Raw genomic sequence first — 23,523 nt, 5'->3', positions numbered from 1 at the left:
GGGATTTCTTGGGCATGATGACTGCTGGCAAAGACCAACCAACGGCTAACAGATTGTCCCAGCTGAGCACGTGTCAGGGGTCCAGACTCTCACCTGAATGAGGAGATCGATAGCGAAAGTCCTCTTTGGTCAGCAGCAGGAGAGCTTTGCCATTCATTTCAAACGTGTTGCTGTCAATTGGCCTTAAAGAAAACTCGTTTTCAGCCCACTTGAGCCACTGGGCTACGTCATCCCTGCTCCAGTAAACTGGCTGCAAGCCTGTGGGAGAGAGAGCGAGGCAGAAAGAGAGAGAGAGAAAGAGAAAAAAAGAAGGTCTTGTCAGTTAGACAGTTGGAATAAAAGGAAAAGCTTTCCGAATGGTTAATAAAATCGAGTCTCCACGTCTGAAGAGCCCTTATGTTCAACTCTGAATCTCAAGTTAAAGCTCAAGATTTGTAAGTGCCAAAGTGTGGCATCCAATGAGCTATTTACTTAGAGGCAAAATGAGAAGACAAATCCTTTCTTGTGTCTTCAATGGACCCTAGGTCTTAGTGCCCTGCCCTTCCTTGCCTAGCTCCCTAGGCTGTCTTGATTCCAGGTATGCCCTAAAGCTGAGGCTCTTCAGTGGCCTGAAACACCCAAGGGACTCAGAGTCATGGCAGATGTCAACGTGCTTTGGAGGGGACCTTAGAATCACAGCTGAGCTGATTGTCACCCACTGTCCTTTTGAAGTGAGAATGTTCCAGAGCTGGGCTTGACCTTCGAGAGCTGCCAAATAATGAAGTGTTCCCTGAAACTTCTTCCAGGAAGAATAGTTCACTCAGCCTCTGGGAAACTATCAGGCTAGCCTCTGGGAATGAGAGGGCAAAGTAAGGATAAAAGGTCTTTTGCCTTTTTATTCTACTTTTTTGACGTTAGAACTTCCTGGTGGGGGTGGTACTTGGACTCTGCGTAGGACCAGAAGTGGGCCAAAGGGAGGGCTGCAGCTTAGGGTAAGAGGGTAGCTCAAGCTGGATCTTTCTGGTTGCCTGACTGTGAGTCTGTATTTTTATTTCATTTTGCTCTTATGGGAAATCTTTGATGTATCATTTAAGTGGTTTACAACAGTGGTTCTCAAAGTGTGATCTGGGGACCCCTCAGGGTTCCCAAGAACTTTTCAGGGTGTCTATGAAGTCAAAACTGTTTCCATAACAATATTAAGAGGTTATTGACCTTTTTTCACTCTCATTCATTCATGATATAGTGGAATTTTCTAGAAGCTGCATATGTGATATTGCAGCGGACATGAGAACTCAGCCATCTTCTATGATGCCAGATATTAAAGGGACTTGCAAAAATATAACACAAGGACACTTATCCCATTAACTTTTTTTTTTGTTTTGGAAGATATATTCATAAATATATACTTTTGCTAATATAAGCTTAGCTTACTATTTTTCAGTAAGTATTTTTTTAAATTCTCAGCTTTAATTCCAATATGGTAAATATAGATAGATATCATCCATATGAGTGAAGCTCTTTGGGGTCTTCAATAATTCTTAAGAGTTGAAAGCAATCCTGAGACCAAAATGAGAACGGACGGGTTGCAAGAAGCTGGATCCTCCACAGAGCTTCATTCTCTAAAACTATATTGCATGAATTAATAGTTCAAGCACAACGGAATCAGGGTTTGCTACGAGGAGCTTCAGTCAGTTCCTCCAGTAAGTTACTTAAACTCGCTAAGGAGACTCGGGTGTGCTATAAAAGTGCGCTTCAGCTTGATCTTGGAAAGAGTCACCTTTTCATCCTTAAGCATCACAAAGAACTGTCTGGTATACTTGGATGGGCTGCTTTTCCTCCCTAGCGGACCAGGGAATGAGCAGCTCAATCCCTTGGAGAAGGTCCAGGGCCTCTGGGCATGACTATGGGCTCTGTCTTCCAGGTGGCTCCTTTGCAAAGTCTAGCTTTGAAGGATGGTAGCTGGCTTCCTTGAGCTCTGGGGAAGTCCTTTCTAAAGTAGGCTGTCGTGTGGGGCATTAAGAAAGAACTACGGGTGCTGGCCTAATTAGAGATGGGCATTTAAGAGTTCTTTTTCTTGTTTTGTACGTTCGATAATTTTACATGGAAAAAAAAGCGGCATCACGAAATAAGAATGTGTGGTATGCTACTGTTGTACGATCTTGAGAATAAAACACGGTTCAAAGGTTTGTTTCTGACTCTTACATGTGCCAAGAAGTAATGCCTATTAAAAACGGTCCTTGGGTACAGAAGGTGCCCCCACTCTTTCCAACGACCTTGAAAACACATATCTGGAATCCCAACGAAATGGGAGTGGTAGTAAGGATGGCTCTGCACCTCAAAATCTCCACTTTTGAACAGGTAAAAAAACCTTAACATTTCCTTCCTATTGTCAGTGGTGTCACCTTTGCACAGGAACAGCACGGTGATTAGTGATTTGCTACTAGGCACTTTCCCCTTCCTCTCCTTCACATGAACGGCGTGGGTACAGCCAGATACTGGGGGCCAAGTGCGAGGTTCCAGTCAAGCTTGGCCTAGGAAAAAGCCTTGGTCGTCGGTGGACCACGAGCAGAAGACGCTCAGGCAGAAACAGGAAAAACAACGGGGGAGCTTATTGCAAGTGTGAGCGCCGGAGCAAATACAGAACCGAATCCCACTCGGGAGGGGAAATGAGAGTAAAACGCAGAGGATTCACTGAACCGGAGGGAGGCGGGTGAGAAGGGGGTGGGGGACACAAGTAGTAATTTGAGGTTCTTTATATTCTATGGAAGAAAATACTCATGAGTAATCTTTTCCCTAAATACAAGAAGAGTCACACACTCCCAACAGCCCTGCTGGTGAAGGGCGACAGTTTCTCTTTTCACTTCCCATTAATGTCTCCCACAGTCCCGTCCCCGAAGCCAAGCAGAGCCACTGCGGAAACCCCCTTCTGGGGAACCAACAGGAGTGCTCTGGGCTGTGTGCAAAAGGGGCCCATCAAGTCACGGGCAGTCCAGGGAATACCATGGTAATCCTAGCAGGTTTACCAAAGTGACCCCAGCAGACCAAGCTGCCCACTCGAGGTCACCCAGGACAGAGACGCTACTCTTCCCTTAGCATAAAGAGAAGGCAGACACATTCACCGAGCTTCTGGAAAGAGCTGGAGAAACTACAGCATTCAAAGTCAAGTCCTACTGCTGTTTCCTCTTTAATTCACTAGAACGACTGAGGAAAAGGAAGCCCCCTTTCCTCAAACCTAACAGCCTTAAGGCCTGGGAGTTACAGCATCTAAATGGAATAGAGCCTTGGACCCAGAGGCAAGTCTGTCTAATTAGGACCATTTAATTTGCTTAATAGTCATTTATTAAGCACATCTATCATCCAGCACTCTTGTAAGCACTTTATAAATATAAGTTCATTTAACTGCATGCTCACAACAATCCCATGAGATCAGGGAACTCGGGCTCAGTGCATCGAAGGGATTTGCCCAAGGTCATATGGCCAGGGTAACAAGAGGGGCTGAGATTCAAACCCAGGCAGTGTGGTTTCAGAGTCTGTGCTCTTATCCCTCACGCTATGCTTACGCATGCATTTCCCACCCAGAGTCAGAATTCAGATTGACACCCAGTGCACCATGCAATACGTGCCCTCCTTACTACCCATACGCAACTAATGAAGCATCGAACTTTGCATCAGAATCTGGGGATGTACTGTATGGTGACTAACATAATATAATAATAAAATTAAAAAAAAAATTAAAAAAAAAAAAAGAATTCAGATTGACTTTCAGCATCTATTAGGGATTCAGAAAAGACTGAGTGAACTGAATCCTCCCCATCCCAGACTTTGATCCTTGGAGGCTTTCTCAAGTGATAAAAATAGGGCAAAAAAAAATCTGTATATCCCTGGAGAAGTAGATTTACAAATGGGAAGAGGAGGGAGGTGTAGGTGGCCCTCTAGTTTGAACACATCCAGGAATAAAGTGCCGCCCTCACTGGGTACTCACTGCTCACGGGCTCTGGCCTTGAGACTTGACATGGCTCACAGCTGCTAGTGTAACTGAAGCCCCACGGGCAAGATGAGGGAGAAGGTATCACACAGAACCGCCTTTACGGTTATCTCCAGCGACTCTAACTCAGCAACGATGGATAATACAGATATTACTAATCATAGTAAAAGGAAGAGTAGAGACCATTTTTCTGCACCTCTGTTACACTACTCCCCGTGCACATCACAAACCCACGAGAGCCATACTAAGACCTGCATTTTTAATGTCAATTCATTTCAAAGCATATTGGAGAAGAATTTTGTACAGAAGAAATGAACTGCTGTGATTAAGAAAAATTCCTAAGAATTCTACTGTGTTTTTTTTTTTCCAAGTGGGTCAAGTGAAGTTCATGGTGTCATACCCCTCAATGACACACCCAGGCCCTAAATTTCCTTCTAATATTTCTTCCATTCCATGGTCAAAGGAGCAGCCACCTTCATCAGTACATTCTTAGCCTGACTTCAAGCTTTCTGAGTTATGTTTGGATTAATGATGACAAGCGCACTAGGAGTCAGGAACCTGGATTTAACCCCCACAGCTCCCATTAGTTAACAGCTGATTTGGGGCAGTTTCTCTCTGGCTCAGTGGCTTCCTCTGTAAAATGAGGGGCTTAGAGTACGTGATCTCTATTCCTTTCTGGGTTCAACATCCTCCCACTTCATCTGAATCCGAAAAATCAAAGAATACAAACAGCCAGGATCTTTTTTCTACCGAACTACTCCCTGCTCACAATGATGACCCTGAGATTTTGTAACTTCCTGGATGATCTTCTGAGTCTCGGAAAACAGATTAAGTTATTTTAAGTAGAGTGCGGTGCTTAAGAGTGTTTTCTTCTATTCTGATTCTTGGAAAAGTTATAAACCGGCTAAGGCAATAATAAATACGACATTTGACTAGGTGCTTTCACATAGATTACCTCACGTGATTCTCACAAAAGCTCCGTGAAATCCGTCATGTTCTCATTTCAGTTTAACAAGGAGGAAACGGGGGCTCGGAGTCACGAGATGATGGCACTGGTTTGAACGATACTCAGTTCAAGGTCTTTTGCCACAATATACATTCATCAAAACACCCTTTGTCCCAAACTCTCTGTGTAAATGGGATTTTGATGCAGATTCCGCGGCTTACAGGATAGCACTGTAAAAGAGAAGACACCCTAGAGATGATCTAGGCCAACTCCCACCCATCTTTACTCATTAGGAAACTGAAGCCGGGACAAGTTAAGAGGCTGAACCACGATGAAGCTGGCCCAGGTTCCCTGTTTCCAGCCTCCCATGCTGTGTCATAACTTGACTCAATGACACAGAACAATTCTGTAACCCTTGACATGAATGAGGAAAGTTATCATTTCCTTGCTTAGTCATCCTGCCTTCAGATTAAATGTCCTAAACTGATCCAAACAGAACTTCTCTGCTGCAGTTTTTAGACCCTCACCAACCCGCCCACCTCCTCCAGAGAGCAGAGTCAGCTCCCATCCCTAAACATAGTACCGGGGGCAGGACCAGAACCTTTCTTCCTCTGGACAATACACGTCCACTGATAACAGCAGCTAACAATTGCCAGGCACTCAGACTGAATATCTTCTACAAAGATTCTTATTCTCATTTTATAGATGAGCAAAAACCGCGGCACACATAACCGGACATGGTGGCGCTAGGATTCAAACCCAGATGGTCTGGCTCCACAGTCCCAACTCTTAAAACGCTGCCACACTCCTTCTCAAGTACCTCATAGTAACAGCAAATCCTTACAAGAGCTTACTGTGTGCCAGGGACTGTTCCCAGTGCTCTCTGCACAGAACTCACGGAATCCCTAGAGCAATACCACATGATAGAAACAATCACTAGCTCAACTTACAAAGGAGAAAACTGGAACACAGGGAAGTGAACTGACTCGGCCAAAGTCACACAGCCAGGAAACGGACAAGCCAGCTGGCTTGGCTCAAAGTCCATATTACTAACCACCTACCTCTCTGTCTAAGCTTGTCCAGTGTTTTGGCAGGATATCAAATTAAAGTCCTGATTTAAAAAAGAGCGAGGGAACCGTTTCAGTGGTTGTGTGAATTTCCACAGTGGATATGCAGGCACTGAGCACCGGCATACTATTTCCCAGCTGTGTGACCTCAGACAAGTTACTCAACCTCTCTGTATCTCACTTGCCTCAACCAAAAAATGGGGACAATTTTCAACCCATGAGTAAGTACCACTGAACCCTGGACGATGTGCTCATCAAATGTGAAGAGGCCATAACTAATATCTAATACATATTAGCTACTCTTTCTACTGTTGTCATTTTTACTTGCCCTTCTCTCCAGACTGGGTTCTATTTCTAGTAACAACCATACTTTACAGCGTCATGTCATCTGCAGCTTTGATAAGCATCCTTCACCCTCAACGGGTTCCTGACAAAATACTGATGAGGTGAGGGCTGGGATGGGAGCGCTCTGGCGACCTACCAGCCACCTCCTTGCAGTTGGGTGCTGATCAAGTTATCGGCACCTTTTGGGCACAAGTGTTCAAAGATCAACCCATGTAAATACTCTGGTAGTTGGATTACATTTTTCAAGCTCTGTCGAAAAGACACCCATCTAAAATTCAATGAAATGCTTTCTTCATGTCCATAAATATGTAACTACAGCCTTACTGAGGAGGCTAAAGGGAGAAGATAAGGAGCGGGTGCTTGGCTCTGAAGGGACAACTTGCTCCTAAGTGCTCACAACATGTATGTTTCAAAATCTGTCCTGAATTTCATCTGGAAGTCGAATCCTGCTCGCTGTTTTTAGTCTGTGCCTACATTCTCTTTTCCTTTTCAATTCTGAATGATCAGGTGAACAGTGGTTCACATTCTTTCTTTCGGTACCTCTTCCAGTTCCTATAACCCTCAGGGATCACCATAGTGGCCTGCAGTGAGCTCACCCTTATAAGTTCTGCATTCTCCTATGTTGTTTGTCTGGGCCAAGAGCCTTGAATTTATTTAGAACCACTCAGATTTGCTTTTACATCAATTCTCCCATCTTGGGCTTTAATTCCCTTATGTCAGTGTTTGCAATACTTGTTTCAGTCTGACAATCATCCTCCTTGATGGAAGAGAGAGAAGAAAGGGAGAAGTGGAATAGTTTGGTTTTCTCTTTGCCACTTGTCAATGTCACTCCATCCGCCCCAATCAGCGTGCTGATACTGTGCTTATTCTTTTCTTTTTTAAAGATTTATTTATTTATTTGAGAGAGAGAGAGTGAGAGAGAATGGGGGGAAGGGCAGAGGAAGAGAGAGAATCTCAAGTAGGCTCCCTGTTGAGCACAGAGCCCAATGCGGGGCTCAATCCCATGACCCTGAGATCATGACCTGAGCCAAAACCAAGAGTCGGATGCTTAATGGACTGAGCCACCCAGGCACCCTGATACCGTCCTTATTCCTAAACCACTTACGACACTCACTGTTTCCTCAAGCAGCTTCCACAGTGAATTTTCAGCTCGCTCAGTTATTAGCCTTCTAGGTCTAAATGTGGCTCTTGTACATTTTCCTTTTCATTAAGTTTTTCTTCCATCTACTATATACATCTTAAAATTTGAGCTTATTAGGCTGGTACACACAAAAGAGCGGGCAGGTAAACTGGCATGATCTTTCTAGCAAACAACTTGGTGGTAATTTAAGAGCCCTGTAAATGTTAACTTCTGAGAATCTACCTTAAAAAAGCAACTTAGGATACAGAGAAATCGTTCATGCACAAAGATGTTCATTGAAGTGTTATTTTTACTAGTAGGAAGCTGGGAACATCAAGAAGGAGGACTACTTAAGCAAACCATGGACAATATCTCTGATAGAAAATTATGCAGCCAATCACAAAATATTTATAAAGAGTACCTATTCATATGGAAGAACGCCAATAGCATGTGCATGTAGGTATGATAATCTCAAACAATGCACAGAAAAATATCGCCAGGAAACATAAAGATATTTTTTTTAAGGTTTTATTTATTTATTTGAGAGAGAGAGAGAGAGAGCAGAGCATGAGAGAGAACACGAGCAGGGGGGAAATGCAGAGTGAGATGGAGAAGCAGACTCCCCACTGAGCAGGGAGCCCAACATGGGGCTTGATCCCAGGACCCTGGGGTCATGACCTGAGCCGAAGGCAGACACTTAACTGACTGAGCCACCCAAGCGCCCCAGGAAACATAAAAATATTAGTAGCCAACTGTCACTCTGTGGAATTATAGGTGATGCTTACTGTCTCCTTTTCATTTTTTATTTCCCAATTCTTTATATTAAGCACACATTAATTTTATATTTTAAAAAAACCTATTTAAAATTTGAGTTCCCCAGAGAATGTCTCCAATACAGCCTCATCAGTTTCTTCAGTTGCCTTCCTCCCCTTTTGTCCCAGTAAGTGCCCTGTGCAGCTCATATGTCAGAAGTTCATTTTCTTTTTTTTTTTTTTTTTAAAGATTTTATTTATTTATTCGACAGAAATAGAGACAGCCAGCGAGAGAGGGAACACAAGCAGGGGGAGTGGGGAGGAAGAAGCAGGCTCATAGCAGAGGAAGCCTCATGTGGGGCTTGATCCCATAACGCCAGGATCACGCCCTGAGCCGAAGGCAGACGCTCAACCGCTGTGCCACCCAGGCGCCCCAGAAAGTTCATTTTCTTTTTCTTTCTCTTTTTTTCAAGATTGATTTATTTGAGAGAGAGAGAGAGCAGAGGGAGAGGCAGAGAGAGAATCTCAAGCAGACTCCCCACTGAGCATGGAGCCTGATGTGACATGACGTGAGATCACGACCTGAGCCGAAATCAAGAGTCAGACGCTTCACTGAGCCACCCAGGCTCAGAACCAGAACCGACTGAGTCACCCAGGCGCCCCTAGAAGTTCACTTTCAAAAGCACCCTAACTCTTCTGACTTGTGCGTGAGCACTGCGGATCGCGAGACCACAGGTACTTCTCCTCTGAATGTCTGAAAACACATCTGATCACGTCTTGCATTTCCTTTTCCAACACTGGGATGATGTTTTCATTCTGACCAGAAGTTTCCATCATTTCTACTCTGCCAAACGATTTCTTCTTGTTTGTCAGACCTGAGGCCAAATTCATAGCACCCCGCACTGAATTTCTTCTACCTTCTGGGAGATAAAACTGCTAATTGTTAGGTGCATCTGTTAAGAATTAAAACATGCATGTATGGAGCTGATGGGGATTGCTCAGTGCTTCTCACATCACGCTTGGCACACAACGGTTCCCCAGTGATGGCAGACTGCACAAAGATCCTCAATCCACCTGTAGGCCAGCTCTGGAGCCTGCGACTGCCACCCCTCTCCCACCCGCCACCATTCTCATCAGGTCGGCGACGTCAGCTTTGTACAGTTCCTTGCTATCACCATAGGCTGCCACATCCGTGGCATCCCACAACTATTCTATGAGGGAGCTACGGCTGGCACAAGTGCACCTGCTGACAGAATGGAAGCTCAGAGACATAGAGGGACTTTCTCAAGGTCACAATGGGCATAGGACCAGAAGTCCAGCCCCAGGGTTTCTGTATCAGTCCAGTGAACTTCGTCTGGGTCAAAAGATGTAATAATGGACATAAAAATCCCTTGCACTCCGCAATGCACGGTAACAATGCAAGGGCACTAGGGATAATTAATCAAAAACACAACTTCTCATGGCAGGTTTGATAGCCGTAGATCCAGAACTTCGAGCAGTGCCCAGAGGGCCCCCCTCTGCCCTCTGCAAAGGGAGTCGTGGCTGGCAGGGTTTACCTTAGAATAAACCCTGCAAAGTAAAACCAAGAATCATCACAGCCCCCCAAGCTGCTTCCCAGAGCACTTTCCAGGAGCCTCTTCTGACTCCCTTCCCTCCCTGACGGCCAGTCCTCCAGGCTCCCAAACTGGTCTTGGTCTTGGAGGTAACTCTGATAAGCCCGACATTCTCATTTCTCTGGGTCTGCCTTTAACCTTGGAGTTTCTATTTGATCAAAACTGCTTTCAGCACACAAATTCTGTCTAGGGAATTAGAAGTTCCAAAACATTTACTATTTTTGTCCTCAGGTTACCCTGTTTCTCAGCACTGAGTATTCGAGTAGAGGTTAGAAGGTCCTACTTAACGTCTTTTGGCCCAAATCCCAAAAGCAAGAATACTATACGTTCATGTTTAGATCCAAAGTCATATTCAATTCCCCTGAAAATTTTTTTCTCATAGACTTCATTCTGTGGATTTTTTTTTTTTTTTTTTTGGCTTTCACTCAGTTTTATCCACAAAAGCGGTTATCAGCAAACCTGTTGACGCCAAAACTGGCCCAGAGCCTGCCACTCATCCTCACAAACATGACGTAAGAGTCCTTCCCCTTTCTGCTTTTGGGCAGCAAGCCCAACATGGTGAGAGGCATGTAATATTTTGGATAAAAGCTTGGGTTTTGGACTCAGTCCTATGTTCAAATACTGGTCCTCCGCCTACTAGCTCAGTGGTTTTGGGTAAGTTGCATCTCTGAACCTGTTTCCCCAGAAGTGAAATGAGGCCAAGAACAGTATTTATCTCCTTGGACAAATCTGAGTATGAAACGAGATAATCCATATAAAGACTGGTCTGGTACATGGAAAGGGCTCAGTGCATGCTGGGGGGTTGGGTAGGACCGAGACTGGATAGATTAGCTGTACTTTGCCACACCTCTCCAGGAGACTGAAGTATTTTCTGCAGCTCACCGGGGCTTCAGAAACTAGAGCAAGGGTTCTCACAGGCTGTGTGAAGTCTATGGCAGGAGCTGTGGGGCCAGCACAGGGCTTCACGGAGGGGACCGGCATCACCGGTGTGCATTGCAGGTTGGGAAAATGGCTCGGGAAGAGATGTAGAGAAGGGATTGGAACAGATGAGAGACTGGAGAAGAAAGGTTAGATTAGGGGCTCATTTAGGTCCTGGACTAGGGTGAAGCAAGTGAAGCACTCACTTCAGGTGCAGAATTTAAGGCAGTCCCCCAAACTTAGTAAGTATGAAAGATAATAACATATATTTCGGGGAAATTAATATTTGAATGCATTATTGAAAAAAATCAGAATGAATGCAAAAAATTCACGATGAACAAAATATCAACATTTTAACTAAAGGTCTATTGAGAAGAGAGATGACTGGGTGGGGAGTGACAATGGAGAGGGGGCACAGATTAGAGCCATACTTTTTACATTTCAGAGATAATGAACCCCTCTGAGAATTCAGTGAGAGCTAGAGACACTCTTTCGAAATGCACAGGCACATGCACCCAAATATTTGCCCACAATTTCGAAATTTATAGACTACCTCAAGTTTATCTAGGGACCCTTAGAGAATTGGGTTAGTATTTTTCAGCCTCGCGTGTGCAAATGGGCCTGACGATAGGTACTGGCAATTCAGGTAAGAACCAATTTAGGTGTGAGAAGAGAAACACACATACATCGCTCCTGATATCTTGGGGAGGAAAGAGAAGAGAGGCAGGAAGGGTGCCCTGGTCTCACTCCGAAGTGTGTGTGTGGGGGCAATGAAATGAGGAAAGGCAACTCTTGGGGGGGGGTCACTTCCTTAAGAAATGCACACACCTGACCTTAAATATGGAATGCCCCTTCCTCAGGTATTTTAGAAACTATTGCAGGGGCGCCTGGGTGGCAGAGCGGTTAAGCGTCTGCCTTCGGCTCAGGGCGTGATCCCGGCGTTATGGGATCGAGCCCCACGTCAGGCTCCTCGGCTATGAGCCTGCTTCTTCCTCTCCCACTCCCCCTGCTTGTGTCCCCTCTCTCGCTGGCTGTCTCTATCTCTGTTGAATAAATAATAAAATCTTTAAAAAAAAAAAAAGAAACTATTGCTAACATACTGCAAGTTTTTATTCATACTAGTGAAGAGTAATCACTGGAAATTATCTTAATTTATGAACAGTGAGGCACCTGGGATAGCAGAGACTACACCGAAGGAGAGATGTGATTGAAAGATGGATTTCTGCAGGAAAGAGGCAATTAAGGGCAGCATTTCTCACACTGCCGGGCAGAAAGATACACTTTATTTTCAATTTTGCTGATATTTATGTACATGAGTCCATTTTTAAGAGGGAAAATGTAAGAAAATAGATATTAAGAGTTGAAGTGCTCCTCAAATAGATTTAGGGGGCAGACTGGAACTGCCGGGAAAAGCTGGTACAAGAAGGCCTTCTCCCCGGCAGTGGAAACAGAGGGGTGCAGAGAACAGAAGGACCTCGTTGGATTTGCATGACCCACACAGCACAGGTGATCTACTATGGGTGTCTGAATAAAGAAGAATGCATACCCTTTCTCTCCCGCTCTTGCTCTTTTAAACCACACAGGATCATCTCTTGTGCAGGCCACAGTCCACAGAGCATTCCTTTGCAAAGTGTAACAAGAGCAGAACTCATTCTCATTCCGGACAGGGCCTGATCTGCCCCGTCACTGGCACGGGAGAGGCTTTCCTTTGTGCAGTCAGCTGCGCCTGGTCCCTTCCCGCCTGGGTTCTCTTTATTCCAAGGAAACTTAAACAAGCAGGCTGCCTTTTCTCAGGATGGAGACAGTCCCTATTATCACTGAGTCCTGTGGGGTGAACAGGAGGCTGGGAGGGAGGGGGCTGGGGGAGGGGAGGAGCCAGGAAAGGGGAGCCTGAAAGAAGTGTTTAACTTTTGCAACACTCACTCCACAGCCCTCAGAAAACACATCCTCTGCCCAAAGGGCAGATGTGACCAGGGTTCAAGCCACCTAACGCACTTGTAAGACAAAGCTTTTCTGGAAAATGTCCTCCTTTAAGGGGAACTCTCCCTCTCCCTCCCCCTCCCCCCTTTCTTCCTTCGCCTCTTCCCTGACACTTTGGAGAATGATTCGAAGTGTTTCAAAGGCCCCATTGGCTGCCTTTTGGGGCCCCATCAGCTCTCCTTCGCCAGGCTGCCTGAGCCGAAGCTGAAAGGGCACGAGGGGCAGCCTGACGGGGCAACAGAGGCAGGAGGAAATCATGTCAACTGCATTGCGGGCACCTCGGGAACGACAAAAATCAAACTTGGGGAAGCAGCTTCTATTTAAAGCGTTTGCGTGTGTGTCCGTGAGTGTGTGTGTACCTGCGTGTCACAGCCTCCTCCCCACTTCTCCTCCCCTTGTTGCTTCTGCGCTGAGGATCTTTGCAGGGAAATGGCTGTTGCACATTGATCCATTAAAAAAGCTGTAATCTTTCTTCTCACCAGCTCAATTCCCTGTTACCTGAGTTGTGAAGGTTACTAATCCCCTGGTTTTCAGGGCTTATCATGGTCACTGGGGAGTCAGGAAAATGAAAAAACACAGCAAAAGCAACCCCACGCCACAGTCCAGAACAGCAGACACGCTCCGTGGCCAAAGGGAGTCTCTCTGCTGCCACATATCCTTCTCTTTGGCTCAGCCGTCTGTCTTGTCTGCACTTGCAGATTATTCCCTCCTTTGGATGAAGGCATGAAGAGGAAGGGGAGGCTGGTGGAGGGAATACCCTAACTCAGTATAACCCGTTTACACCTGGGCTCGGCTGGGCAGTCAGATGAAGCCATCAGAGCATGAGTGAGAGGACCCTCACGTCTGAAGGACAGTGGGGGTCTGGGGCAGCCAGGAGGCAGAACGGTAGAGGCTCCGAAGGGAAGGAGATTTTGTTCACTTCCACCTACAGACGTTTATGAGGTATGACTTTCAGAGGAGCTTCCACTGCTGCGCTGGGAAAGGGGTGGGCGCTTACAACACGGACAGATGCGAGCGTCCTGACTTCTGCTGACACGGCTGCGTCTGTTAACTTTGACTCGAGCGTCTGAAAAACAGCCGAGCGGAATGAGCGGCGCATCCCTGATGGCCCAAGTACTGTTCATTCACACAGCGCACGGACGCTCCGCCGAGGCTGGGCAGAGCGTGAGCCGGTGAGGCCTGCAGGTGGGGGGGCAGGCTGACCTCCTATTGTCCTGCCATTTAGAAAGCATGCTGTCTACTTCTGTGTCTTGGCAAGAACTGCTCATTTGCTGGAAACGTTACAATTTGCCTTTAGCTCCTTTATTATAAAATAAAATTCAAATCCTGTGTCTGCCGTCCACTGGCACAGCAACTGTAGGGGGTTCGGTGGTATGCGCCCCCAAAAGGTATGTCCATGTCATAATCCCTGGAACCTGCCAATGTGACCTTATTTTTAAAAAGATCTTTGCAGATATCATTGAGTTAAGGATCTCGAGATGAGATCATCCTGGATTATTCGGGTGGGACCTAAGTCTAATGACAAGTGTCGTTATGAGAGAACATGGGGGCGGGGGGGGGGCACAGAAGAGAAGGCCGTGTGAACACAGAGACAGAGCCTGGAGTGATGCAGACAGGAGTCTGCTTGGTTTCCTTCCTCACAAGCTCCTAATACCCACATGCTGAGATTTCCCCGTCTCTCTTCAATATTTGTCACTTTCTCTTGAATTCTCAAAAATCACTTTCTTATTTCTTTTGGCTCTTAAAAAACTTTCCGGTTTTCCACCTTCTGTTTTTCTTAAACATTGCCTTTTGTATATCTTATTCCTACTAGTTTGCTCTTCATTTCTGAAGTGATTTTTCTTTCGTTTTTAATTTCTTTTTATTTAGTTTCCTGAGTTCTGGCATTTCATTTCTAAGTTTTCCTAATTCTAATTCGTATTGCTCCCCTCCCCCCGTATTTTATGTCATTTTCTTAACAAATTTCAGCTCATTTGGATGGCGGGTTACAGCTCCGGGTGGTTCTGAAGCCATGGCTCTTTGACATGCTCTCTTCAGGAATCCTATTCTGCTTCTTAACTTTCATCTGATAAAAACCTTGTGTGGGATTTGACCTCACTACTTCTCTGTTGCTCGTTTTCATGTGAAATTAGCGTTCCTGAACTTTTAGAACAAGGCGTGTTCCAACTTGACAAAGCTCTCTCTTCTGTTGTGTTGCTGCAGTGCTCAAATATATGGCAGCTCGTTCGTGGAAATTTCCTCCTTCTGTTTCCTTTCGGGGACCTTTTTTCCTCTGTCTCTGTTGTCCCTTTCCTATTCAACTTGCTCGCACTCCAACAGCGTGGGGGTGGTCCTGGAAGGAGGACCTGGCTGGTGAATTCCTGAGTTCACAGAGACTAGAACGCTCCAGAGCCTGTAGGCCTCGCCCCAGGCCATGTGCAAGCACTGTTCTTGGATTCAGTGAAAGGATCCTCATGTTCAGCTCTTCCTCGCAAGATGGCCCTCCACGATTCCCAGTGAGCACCTCTTGGCTGCTCTGGGCTTCTCCTGTTGTAATGTCCGTCAAAGCCCCACTGGATCACAGGGCTAGCTTGTCAGCAGTTCCGCTCTGGTCCACGGGCTTTGGCTGTGCTCTGGAGTTGCTCTGCTCTTGCCTGTGAGTTCTGAGAGTTTGACTCTGACACGGCTCCCATGCCATCTTCCTAGACTGTCCAGGAATGCTTCAGGTTTGCAAGGACAGCATCCCTCCGGTATCTCATAAAAGAGAGCACCTGTTTTCTTATGTCTCTGGATGAACCTTGCCGGGTTTCTTGGCAGTAATTGAAAGAAGTGTGGTCATTACTCTGAGGGCTTTCTGGCCACACCAAAGGGAGTCACAGCCCAAAGAATGAGGATTCAGGGGGCGCCTGGGTGGCTCAGTCATTAAGCGTCTACCTTTGGCCCAGTGCGTGATCCCAGGGTCCTGGGATCGAGCCCTGCATCAGGCTCCTCCGCTGGGAGCCTGCTTCTTCCTCTCCCACTCCCCCTGCTTGTGTTCCCTCTCTCACTGGCTATCTCTCTCTCTCTCTGTCAAATAAATAAATAAAATCTTTAAAAAAAAAAAAGGATTCAGAGCGAAGACACGATCAAATGACTATAGCCTCCATAGGCAATGGAAAGGGACAGAATATACGGCTTCTTCCTTTCTTTCTTTTTTGTAAATTAATTTATTTACTTGGGGGGTTGGTGCAGAGAAAGAGGGAGAGAGAGAATCCCGAGCAGACTCCTCGCCAACTGTGGAGCCCAATGCGGAGCTTGATCTGATGACCCCAAGACCATGACCCGAGCATGGCTTCTTCCACCGAAAGGACTGAAGAACTATTCCAGTGAACACAAAACTTCCAAATGGAAGAAACTCCTAATGGAGACTAAAACAGCCGCGACAACAGCAAAAGGACACCCAACCTTTCACAACCGTACTTCCACACCTCCCACAAAAAGTCAAGACTGACAGATGTCAGAACTATGGAATTAAAAAAAAAATGCACAAAAATGTGACTGCACATCTCAGTACTCCTAGATCATGGTGACGATCTCCCCAGGTAAGCCCCCCCAACCCATGCTCAGTGACAAACTGCAGCTCGAGGAAATAGGGAGTTGTGTGTTAGTCGCAGATTCCCCACACAAGCCCGAGGAGGAGCGAGTCAGCTGCTCATCTCAGAAAAAGCCCCCAGAGCAATGACGCCTACAGCTCCAGAGCCTCTGCACGTGCCGTTGGTCTTGCTGTCAGCTCGAGCCCACCTTTCCTGCTTCTAAAAGCCTCCTTTCTCAGGAGAGTCATGTCTGTTTGGAAGACCTGGCTCATCTCTGACGCCCCGGTCTCATCAAATGATGCTGTCACACGGTGATCATTTTTCAAAGTGGCTTTTTTTAATGCAGCCCTTGGAAACTTTGCAAGAAATGGATCGATTTGAAATACTCAAGCTGAATTATTGAGCTCTGGCAAAGGGAAATAAATCTTTCCTATTCTCCATGTTCGTTGCCAAGTGCCGCTTCCAGGAAGCAGTGACTGTCCTTTCTGGAAATGAAGCAAAAACTCAAAACATTCTATCACCTTCCCTTTACTCGCCCCCCCCCACCCCCAGTCTTCACTTGCAATTCACTGACAAAAGCACTTTACATTCATTGCTCATTTGCCTGAATAGGCATCCGAATTAGTAATGCCCAAATTAGTAATGCCTGGCTGAGGCAGCTTCCTACATAATGAGGCCTGATGGTTTTGGCAGACCTGGAGGCCCGCGGAAGGCAAGCTCGCAGCACGTCACTGGGTTAAACACTCTTCCGGTTTTACAACCAAAACTTCCCCTCCAGACCTGGATGTGTGGAGTAGAGGGTATACGTTCACTGGTGCTACAGATTAACATGCCCAGGAGCCAGAACTGGGGTAGGAAGGTGGGGAGAGTGTGCGGGAAGCGGGGAAGGTGGGGGTGCTGTGCCAGAGTGTTCTAATGCACACACCAGGATGAACATGAAAACTTCCTGACATCTGCCGTTTCTTTCATTTCGGTCTGGGGTGATCATCTCACCTGGCAGTGTTCCAGGGGAATTCCCATCATTGCCATCAAAACACAGCTTGGTCTCATGGTGCTGAGAGCTCATCTGTCCATCTCTCCATCCCTCCACCCGCTCGCCCACCCACCCGACCGATCAGGCACCCATTATGGATTGCGTCTTGTACAAGGTGCAGGAGGGACACTGGGTTTTCAAGTCTGATGGGGAACAAGGACCCTAAAGAGACCCTGACAGGCCAGTGCATTACAGCAAGGCCAGGGATGACTTTCTGAACTCAAGGATGGGGTCACAACTTTGCTGGCAGAGGGAACAGCAGATACAAAGCCCTGGACACATGAGAGAGCAAAACCGGTGTGGGAAACTGAGTGGTTCCAGTAGAACAGAACTCAGAAAGGCAGGGGAACATGCATTTACAGGAGGGGAGGGACGATGCTTTATGGGCACAGCGGACTGGATCTGTCCCCCACTGCCCTCGTGCTATCACCTGTCCAACCGCTGTTCCAGGTCTTTCCCACGACAGAGAACACCAAGTCCAGCCTCCCAGATGCCAGGGCCGCACACCTTGCAGCCATCTCATCCACTGGCAAATGCTGTGGGCTCTGCCTTCACAACGTATCCAGAATTTGACCACTTTCACCATGTCTGCTGCTACCACTGTAGTCCTCGCCACCATCATCTCCCATCTGTGCTTCCGGTACAGCTCCCTCACCGGTCTTCCAGCTTCCAGCTGGAGTCTGTTTCCCCTAGAGTCTATTCTCAACATACAGGCCAGAGGGATCCATCTAAAATAGGTTACTTCTCTGCTCAGAATTTACATGATGTCATTCCTCCACTCAAAATCCACTCAGAACCAGTGGCTTCCCATCTCACTCAGAGTTAATGTCCAAGTCCTTAAGATGACCTTTAGGGCCCCACGTGATCTGACCTCGGTCTAGACCCATCTCCTTCCTTCCTTTCCCTCCTTCATTCTGCTCCAGCCACACTGACCTCTTTGCTGTTCTTCAAACATACCAGGCACATTCCTACCTCAGGGCCTTTGTACTTGCTGATCCTTTGGCTGGAGTGGTCTCCCAGCTATCTTCACTTCCTTCAAGTCTTCCCTAGATATTTCACATAAAACTACACATCTGTTCTCAGACTCCTCTTTATTTTCTTTCTTGCTTTATTTTTCTTTTAGCATTTATCACTATCTAATCTACATAGTCTTGTTCATTTTTCATTTTCTTCACTAGAATATAAACAGGATTTCCCCCCACATGTTTTGTTATTTATTTATTTTTGGTGTTCACCAGATCAAAGGATATGTCTATAAAAATTTTTAAATGCAATCTCATTCTCTGGAAAACTATTTAAATGAAGCAAATATTACCATCATTAAAGTTATTTTATCTCGACATCCAGTCTCTCAATATGCTTTCAAAAAGCCTTTGTTATGACTCCACAGGCAGACTCCTGATTACATATATTTTGATCTTTATTGTAATTAGTTACAAAAAGCCACGACAGCAGTGAAGAACTGTTTTGATGACTGTTCTTTCTCTGATGCTTCAAGCAGTTTCTGGCACACGGCGGGTATTCAATAAGTATTTCTGAATGAATGAGAAGCCATGCCCTTAGAAGGAGGGACGGTGTAACATAGTGTGTAGGAGTGTGGCCCTAGAGCCAGGCTTCCTGGGTTGGAATCTTGGCTCCCGACTTACTAGCTGTGTGATCTTGGGCCAGGGACTTACACTTCTGTGCCTTGGTTTCCTCAGTTTTAAAAGTGGAATAGAAACGGGACCTACATCGGAGAGCTGTGAGCAGCATGTCTGTTATGCTCAGAATAGTGCCTGGCACAGAGCAAGCACGTGACAAATGTTAGCCATTATTAGGAAGGCCCTTGTCTGCTGTACTAAGGACTTTAGACGTTATCCTCAGGCTACTTAGAGTCATTGAAGGATTTTAAACAAGGGAGTAACATAATCAGATATTGTTTTCGAAGGATCACTCCAGCTGTGAAGTGGAAGATGAATTCGGACAGAGCAAGACTGGTACGAGGCGATCAGTTAGAGGCTGTTGTAGGAATGGAGGTGACAGACATTGTTAGCCTGAATTAAAGCAGAGGGAACAGAGAAAGGACGGGCTCAGGATATTAGGGAGGTAGAACTGACCGAACTTGGGGGCTAACTCTGTGGAGAAAGCAGACCATGACAAAATCCAGGCTTCTGATTCCCCTAACTGGAGAGCGGTGCCCGTCCACCCCTGCCCACGGAGGACTGAGGGGGAGAAAATATATTCATTTTTGTTGACTATGGGCCGTATGGCAGCCAGGTGAGAGGCCCAGTGGGCAGCTGTCTACATGTATCTGGTACTTAAGGGAAAGATCTAGGCTAGATAGAAAAGAGATTTAGAAGACATCATACCAGTGATTACTGAAGCCACTGGAGTAGATGATATCGAAGGAAAACACTGAAGCAGCAAAGCACGTTAAACAGGTGTACCCTCAAAGGATGGGGCAGCAAGAGACAAAGCAGGGGAGAGTGTATCTTGCCAGCCAAGACGGAGTGAGTCTCAGGAAGCAGTTTGACACGTCACGAGCCAGAGTTGAGATAAGGAGCAGCAAGGCGTGGGCAGTGGCCAGGGCCGCTGGTGAGTCTAGCCAGAGCAGAGATGTAACGGGGATGGAGACCAGGTCAGAGTGGGCTGAGTGGTTCATAGGAGATGAGGAAATGAGGGGTAGGTGTGGATAACTCTTTCAAAATCTTGGCTGTGAAGGAAAAAAAGAGACAGGGTGGTAATGAAGAGAGATATAGAATCCAGGCATGTTTGTCTGAAGATGGAAGGAACTCGAGCCAACTGAGATAGAGTATGGAGGAGGGAGAGGGTAACTGACTGGGGCTGGGACAGAGGAGCCTGCGCTCAGGGGAAAGGAACAGGAAGACATTAGGAAGGTCCTGGTGCCTTGACTGGAGCAACCGGAAGCTTGGGCCTGCAGGCAGATAAGCTAAGGGTGGAGGGGAGGGCTGAGGCGTGCTAACTGGTGGGAGACGAGTGGGACTGCAGGTTAGCAAACATGGCTCTCAGCAGTGATACCAGCCTCAGGGAACATGAGAGCGCTTATGAGGGGCACTCTAAGGCCTGCAGAGCAGTGTCCATGTGAGGGACGTGAGGGATGAACAATGAACAAAGAGAAGCCGACCCCTTCTCTTCTGGAAATGTAGACTGTAGGAGGCTTGGAGATGCCAAGCTCCACGTTGTAACTGGTGTAAAACCCAAACCACAAAATTATTCAGACAGAATATACAGTGTTCTCAGAGAAATCTTCCTTAAGAACCATTCCCGTTGCTTCTTTGGTTAAAAACCCTCAAGACTCCCCACCGAGGCATATAGAATAAAATCACTCTCTTTAAAGATGCATTCAACACCTTAATCTATCCCCTTCCCCTCCCAAAACCCTTTGCCTGACACCCCCTTACAGCTGTCTTGGTCCAGGCTCTCCCCAGGGTGCCTTAGCACACGGACTTGCTTCTTCTGGAGTCCACATTCCCCGCACCCTGGCCTGCTGAAACTCACCCCTCCTTTAATGCCTGGGAGGAAAGTCACTCTTTCCATGAAGGCTTCTTCCAAAAATGTCTTTCCTCCTGTCTTTTTGCTTCCAGAGCACTCTGAAGCTGTATATAGAATTTCCAGAAGCTGTGTTAAATTGGATTTATCTGTGCTTATGTCTTTTTGCTCACTAGGCAATAAGCTCCAAAGGCGAGCCTATTTGTGTTTGACTCGGTGCCCCTCAGGAAACCCACCCTGGTAGGTGCTCGTGTACTTGAGCTGGCATGGTGGCGGGTCTCCATGTGCCATTTGCAGCCAGGGAAAGAGCAGGAAGACTTCTCCACAGGTAATCAAGATTTGTGTCTTAAAACTGACTAGATCCTATAAGTGTGTTTTACTGGCTAGAAAAGCATATTACTGGTTGAGTATCAGGCATTGAGCTCATCAGCGGAAATTAGTCCTTGGAGTTCTAATATTAGGCCAGTAGAGCACATTTTGATCCCTAATCATCTGATTTATTAGCTCCCCTTCCTTCCTAAGTTTTCCTTGCTTGGCACCTTAAAGACATTTTTCCTTTCTGATATACTTGGTCTTTAACTCCTATTTCTACAACTTCATCGTACCATATGGCAGACACGGGAGCATCGCACATGCAGGATCTCTTTTGTTTCCTTTTAAGAGAATAATTATTGAAAGAGTATTCACTTCTGGCATTTAAAGGAAACACATAAATTGAGATTTTACCATATACCTGGTGCTTTGGAGATACTATCTGTTTGACCCTCATACCAGCTCTGGAAGGTGGACATTACTGCTGTCCTCTTACAGATGAGAACATGCAAGCATGGACAGAGGGGTTAAATGATTTATGAAGATCCCGAGTCCAACGCATGGTGGAAGCAAGACTCATAGCCCATTGGGGCTGACTCCAAAGCTCAGGTCCCCCAGCTTCGCAGTGTCAGAGCATACCACCAGATGGTCCTAAAGGCCACAGAACACAGCCCCTCCACCCTGAGGACGGTCATGCTACATGCTCTCTCTGACTTGGGACTTGGAACATCTCGATTCTATGTGGGCTGTGAGGTCAATGGAAGGGTGGAAAGAAGGTGGCATCTGGTTAAAGCTTCCATTGGCTACAGAGAAATATCAAAGGAAAAGCAGGAGACAACTCGATTGGAGTGACTTAATGCTATCAAATTGTCAGGTACAGCATGGACCCTTTTGCCGACACCTCCTACCCTTTCTAATTCAGCTCCCAGCTGTGTGGCACCCCACCATCCTTTGGCTGAGACAGAGAAAGAGAGCTGACTGAGGCACACAGAGGGAGGGGGACAGGAAAGCCAGGAAAGCTCCTTTCCCCCTGCTCATTAGTCTCTGCATATCTTGAGATCCCTCCTCTCTCCAATAAAAAGTGAAAGGGTCAGGTAGCTGAGCACCAAGTTGGAGGCAGTGATCTTTCCAAAACAGGAAGCTGACTGTATCACTGCTTTGCTTAAACATTTCCAGAAGCTTCCCAGGGCCTTTCTAAGCTCCTGCTTAACTTGCCATGCTGCCCTCTGGCTGACCTAGCTCCAGCCACATGGGCATGCTTGCAATTCCCAGAGGCACCGTGTTCTTTGGCCTTTGCACAGACCCCCCCCCACCTGCTGGGCTTGGGCTGCTTCTGTTTTCTGCCTGGTGAACCACGCACACTTCAAAATATACTAAGATTTCTCGGGGGTCACCCTTTTAATTGATGTATCACCCCAGAAAGGCCGGGACGTGTCATTCTCAGAAGCGGTGAAGAGTGGGCAGGGGCGAGGAGGGGGCAGAAGCTCTAACAGAAATGTCCATCACATCATTTTTGAGTTTCAAACTCAACGACAATTACGGATTCCAGGCATTTCTACTATATCCAGCATAGTTTTCTCTGCCCCCAGTCACATGAATTCATTTGTTGCATCTGGTCCACAAATATCTCTAAGACTAAGTCATCACTCCTACCAAGCCCTTCGCCTGGATGTCCTTCTTCTCTGAGCTGAATCATGGGACGTGGACACACGACCTCATACCTGGCAACAAAGGGCTTTCCAGCACTTTATCTCATTTGGCTCTCCTAATAACCAGGTGGGTCAGAACACACATTACTGTTCTTATTTCCACCTGAGCAACCAGAAGGGAAGGAGGCTAACTGGCTTGCTCAAAGTTGCCCGACTAGTCTTCTGGCTCTCGGTCCAGCGTTTGTCTAATACACTGAGCTCCAAAAGTCAAGGTGGCTCCACGGGTCAGTGTCCTCAAAGGTCCTCTCCATGCTCATCTGCCTGTTTACAACCAGGCACTGGGGGACCATTCACCTCAAAGGGTGACCATACTCCATCAGGGAATTATGGGCATCAGGGAACCACAGATAAGGAATTAGAAGCCTTGTGCTTTAGTACTGGCTTTGAGCCTGTGTTCACATCTATAAAGTGGAAGTCACTATTTCTATCTTGCCCACCTCACAGGGTTGCCGTGAGCGCAAATGAGGCGAGGGACAGGAAGGCTCTTAGGCATCAGAATTAAACGATACGTATATTCTGACTTCTCCAGCCAAGATGGTGACCCGAAGGAGCACAGGAGAGAGGGTTGCACTCTCTTCTGCTGTTTTAGGTTCTCTGTTTCCTTCTTTAGCTCTCACCGGGCTCTAGCTCTCGACTTTCGGAGCTGACCCAGTAGAAGCAGGGCCGAGGACGCTGCCCCCCTTCCAGGGTTACCTTGGATGGCAGTTAGCCTCCTGCTTGACGC

The 23,523-nt window shown here is 46.6% G+C and overlaps 1 protein-coding gene across 2 annotated transcripts in view; it reads right to left on the bottom strand.

Moving 5' to 3' along the window:
• The window catches only part of ETV6 (ETS variant transcription factor 6), a 141,773-nt gene that overhangs the window by 46,188 nt on the left and 72,062 nt on the right, over positions 1–23,523 (bottom strand). The window contains exons 2-3 of one of the 2 annotated variants that reach the window (XM_034645140.1): positions 4,920–5,140; positions 94–258 (exon numbers count right to left, since the gene is read on the bottom strand). In XM_034645140.1, the coding sequence (XP_034501031.1) occupies positions 94–157 (64 nt within the window). In that variant the 5' untranslated portion in view covers positions 158–258; positions 4,920–5,140. The remainder of the gene's footprint in view (positions 1–93; positions 259–4,919; positions 5,141–23,523) is intronic. The other variant, XM_034645139.1, reaches the window with a different exon arrangement.

The sequence above is a fragment of the Ailuropoda melanoleuca genome, chromosome 16, assembly GCF_002007445.2.
Source record: "Ailuropoda melanoleuca isolate Jingjing chromosome 16, ASM200744v2, whole genome shotgun sequence".
Taxonomy (NCBI): domain Eukaryota; kingdom Metazoa; phylum Chordata; class Mammalia; order Carnivora; family Ursidae; genus Ailuropoda; species Ailuropoda melanoleuca.
This window is presented reverse-complemented; position numbering and strand designations above follow the sequence as displayed.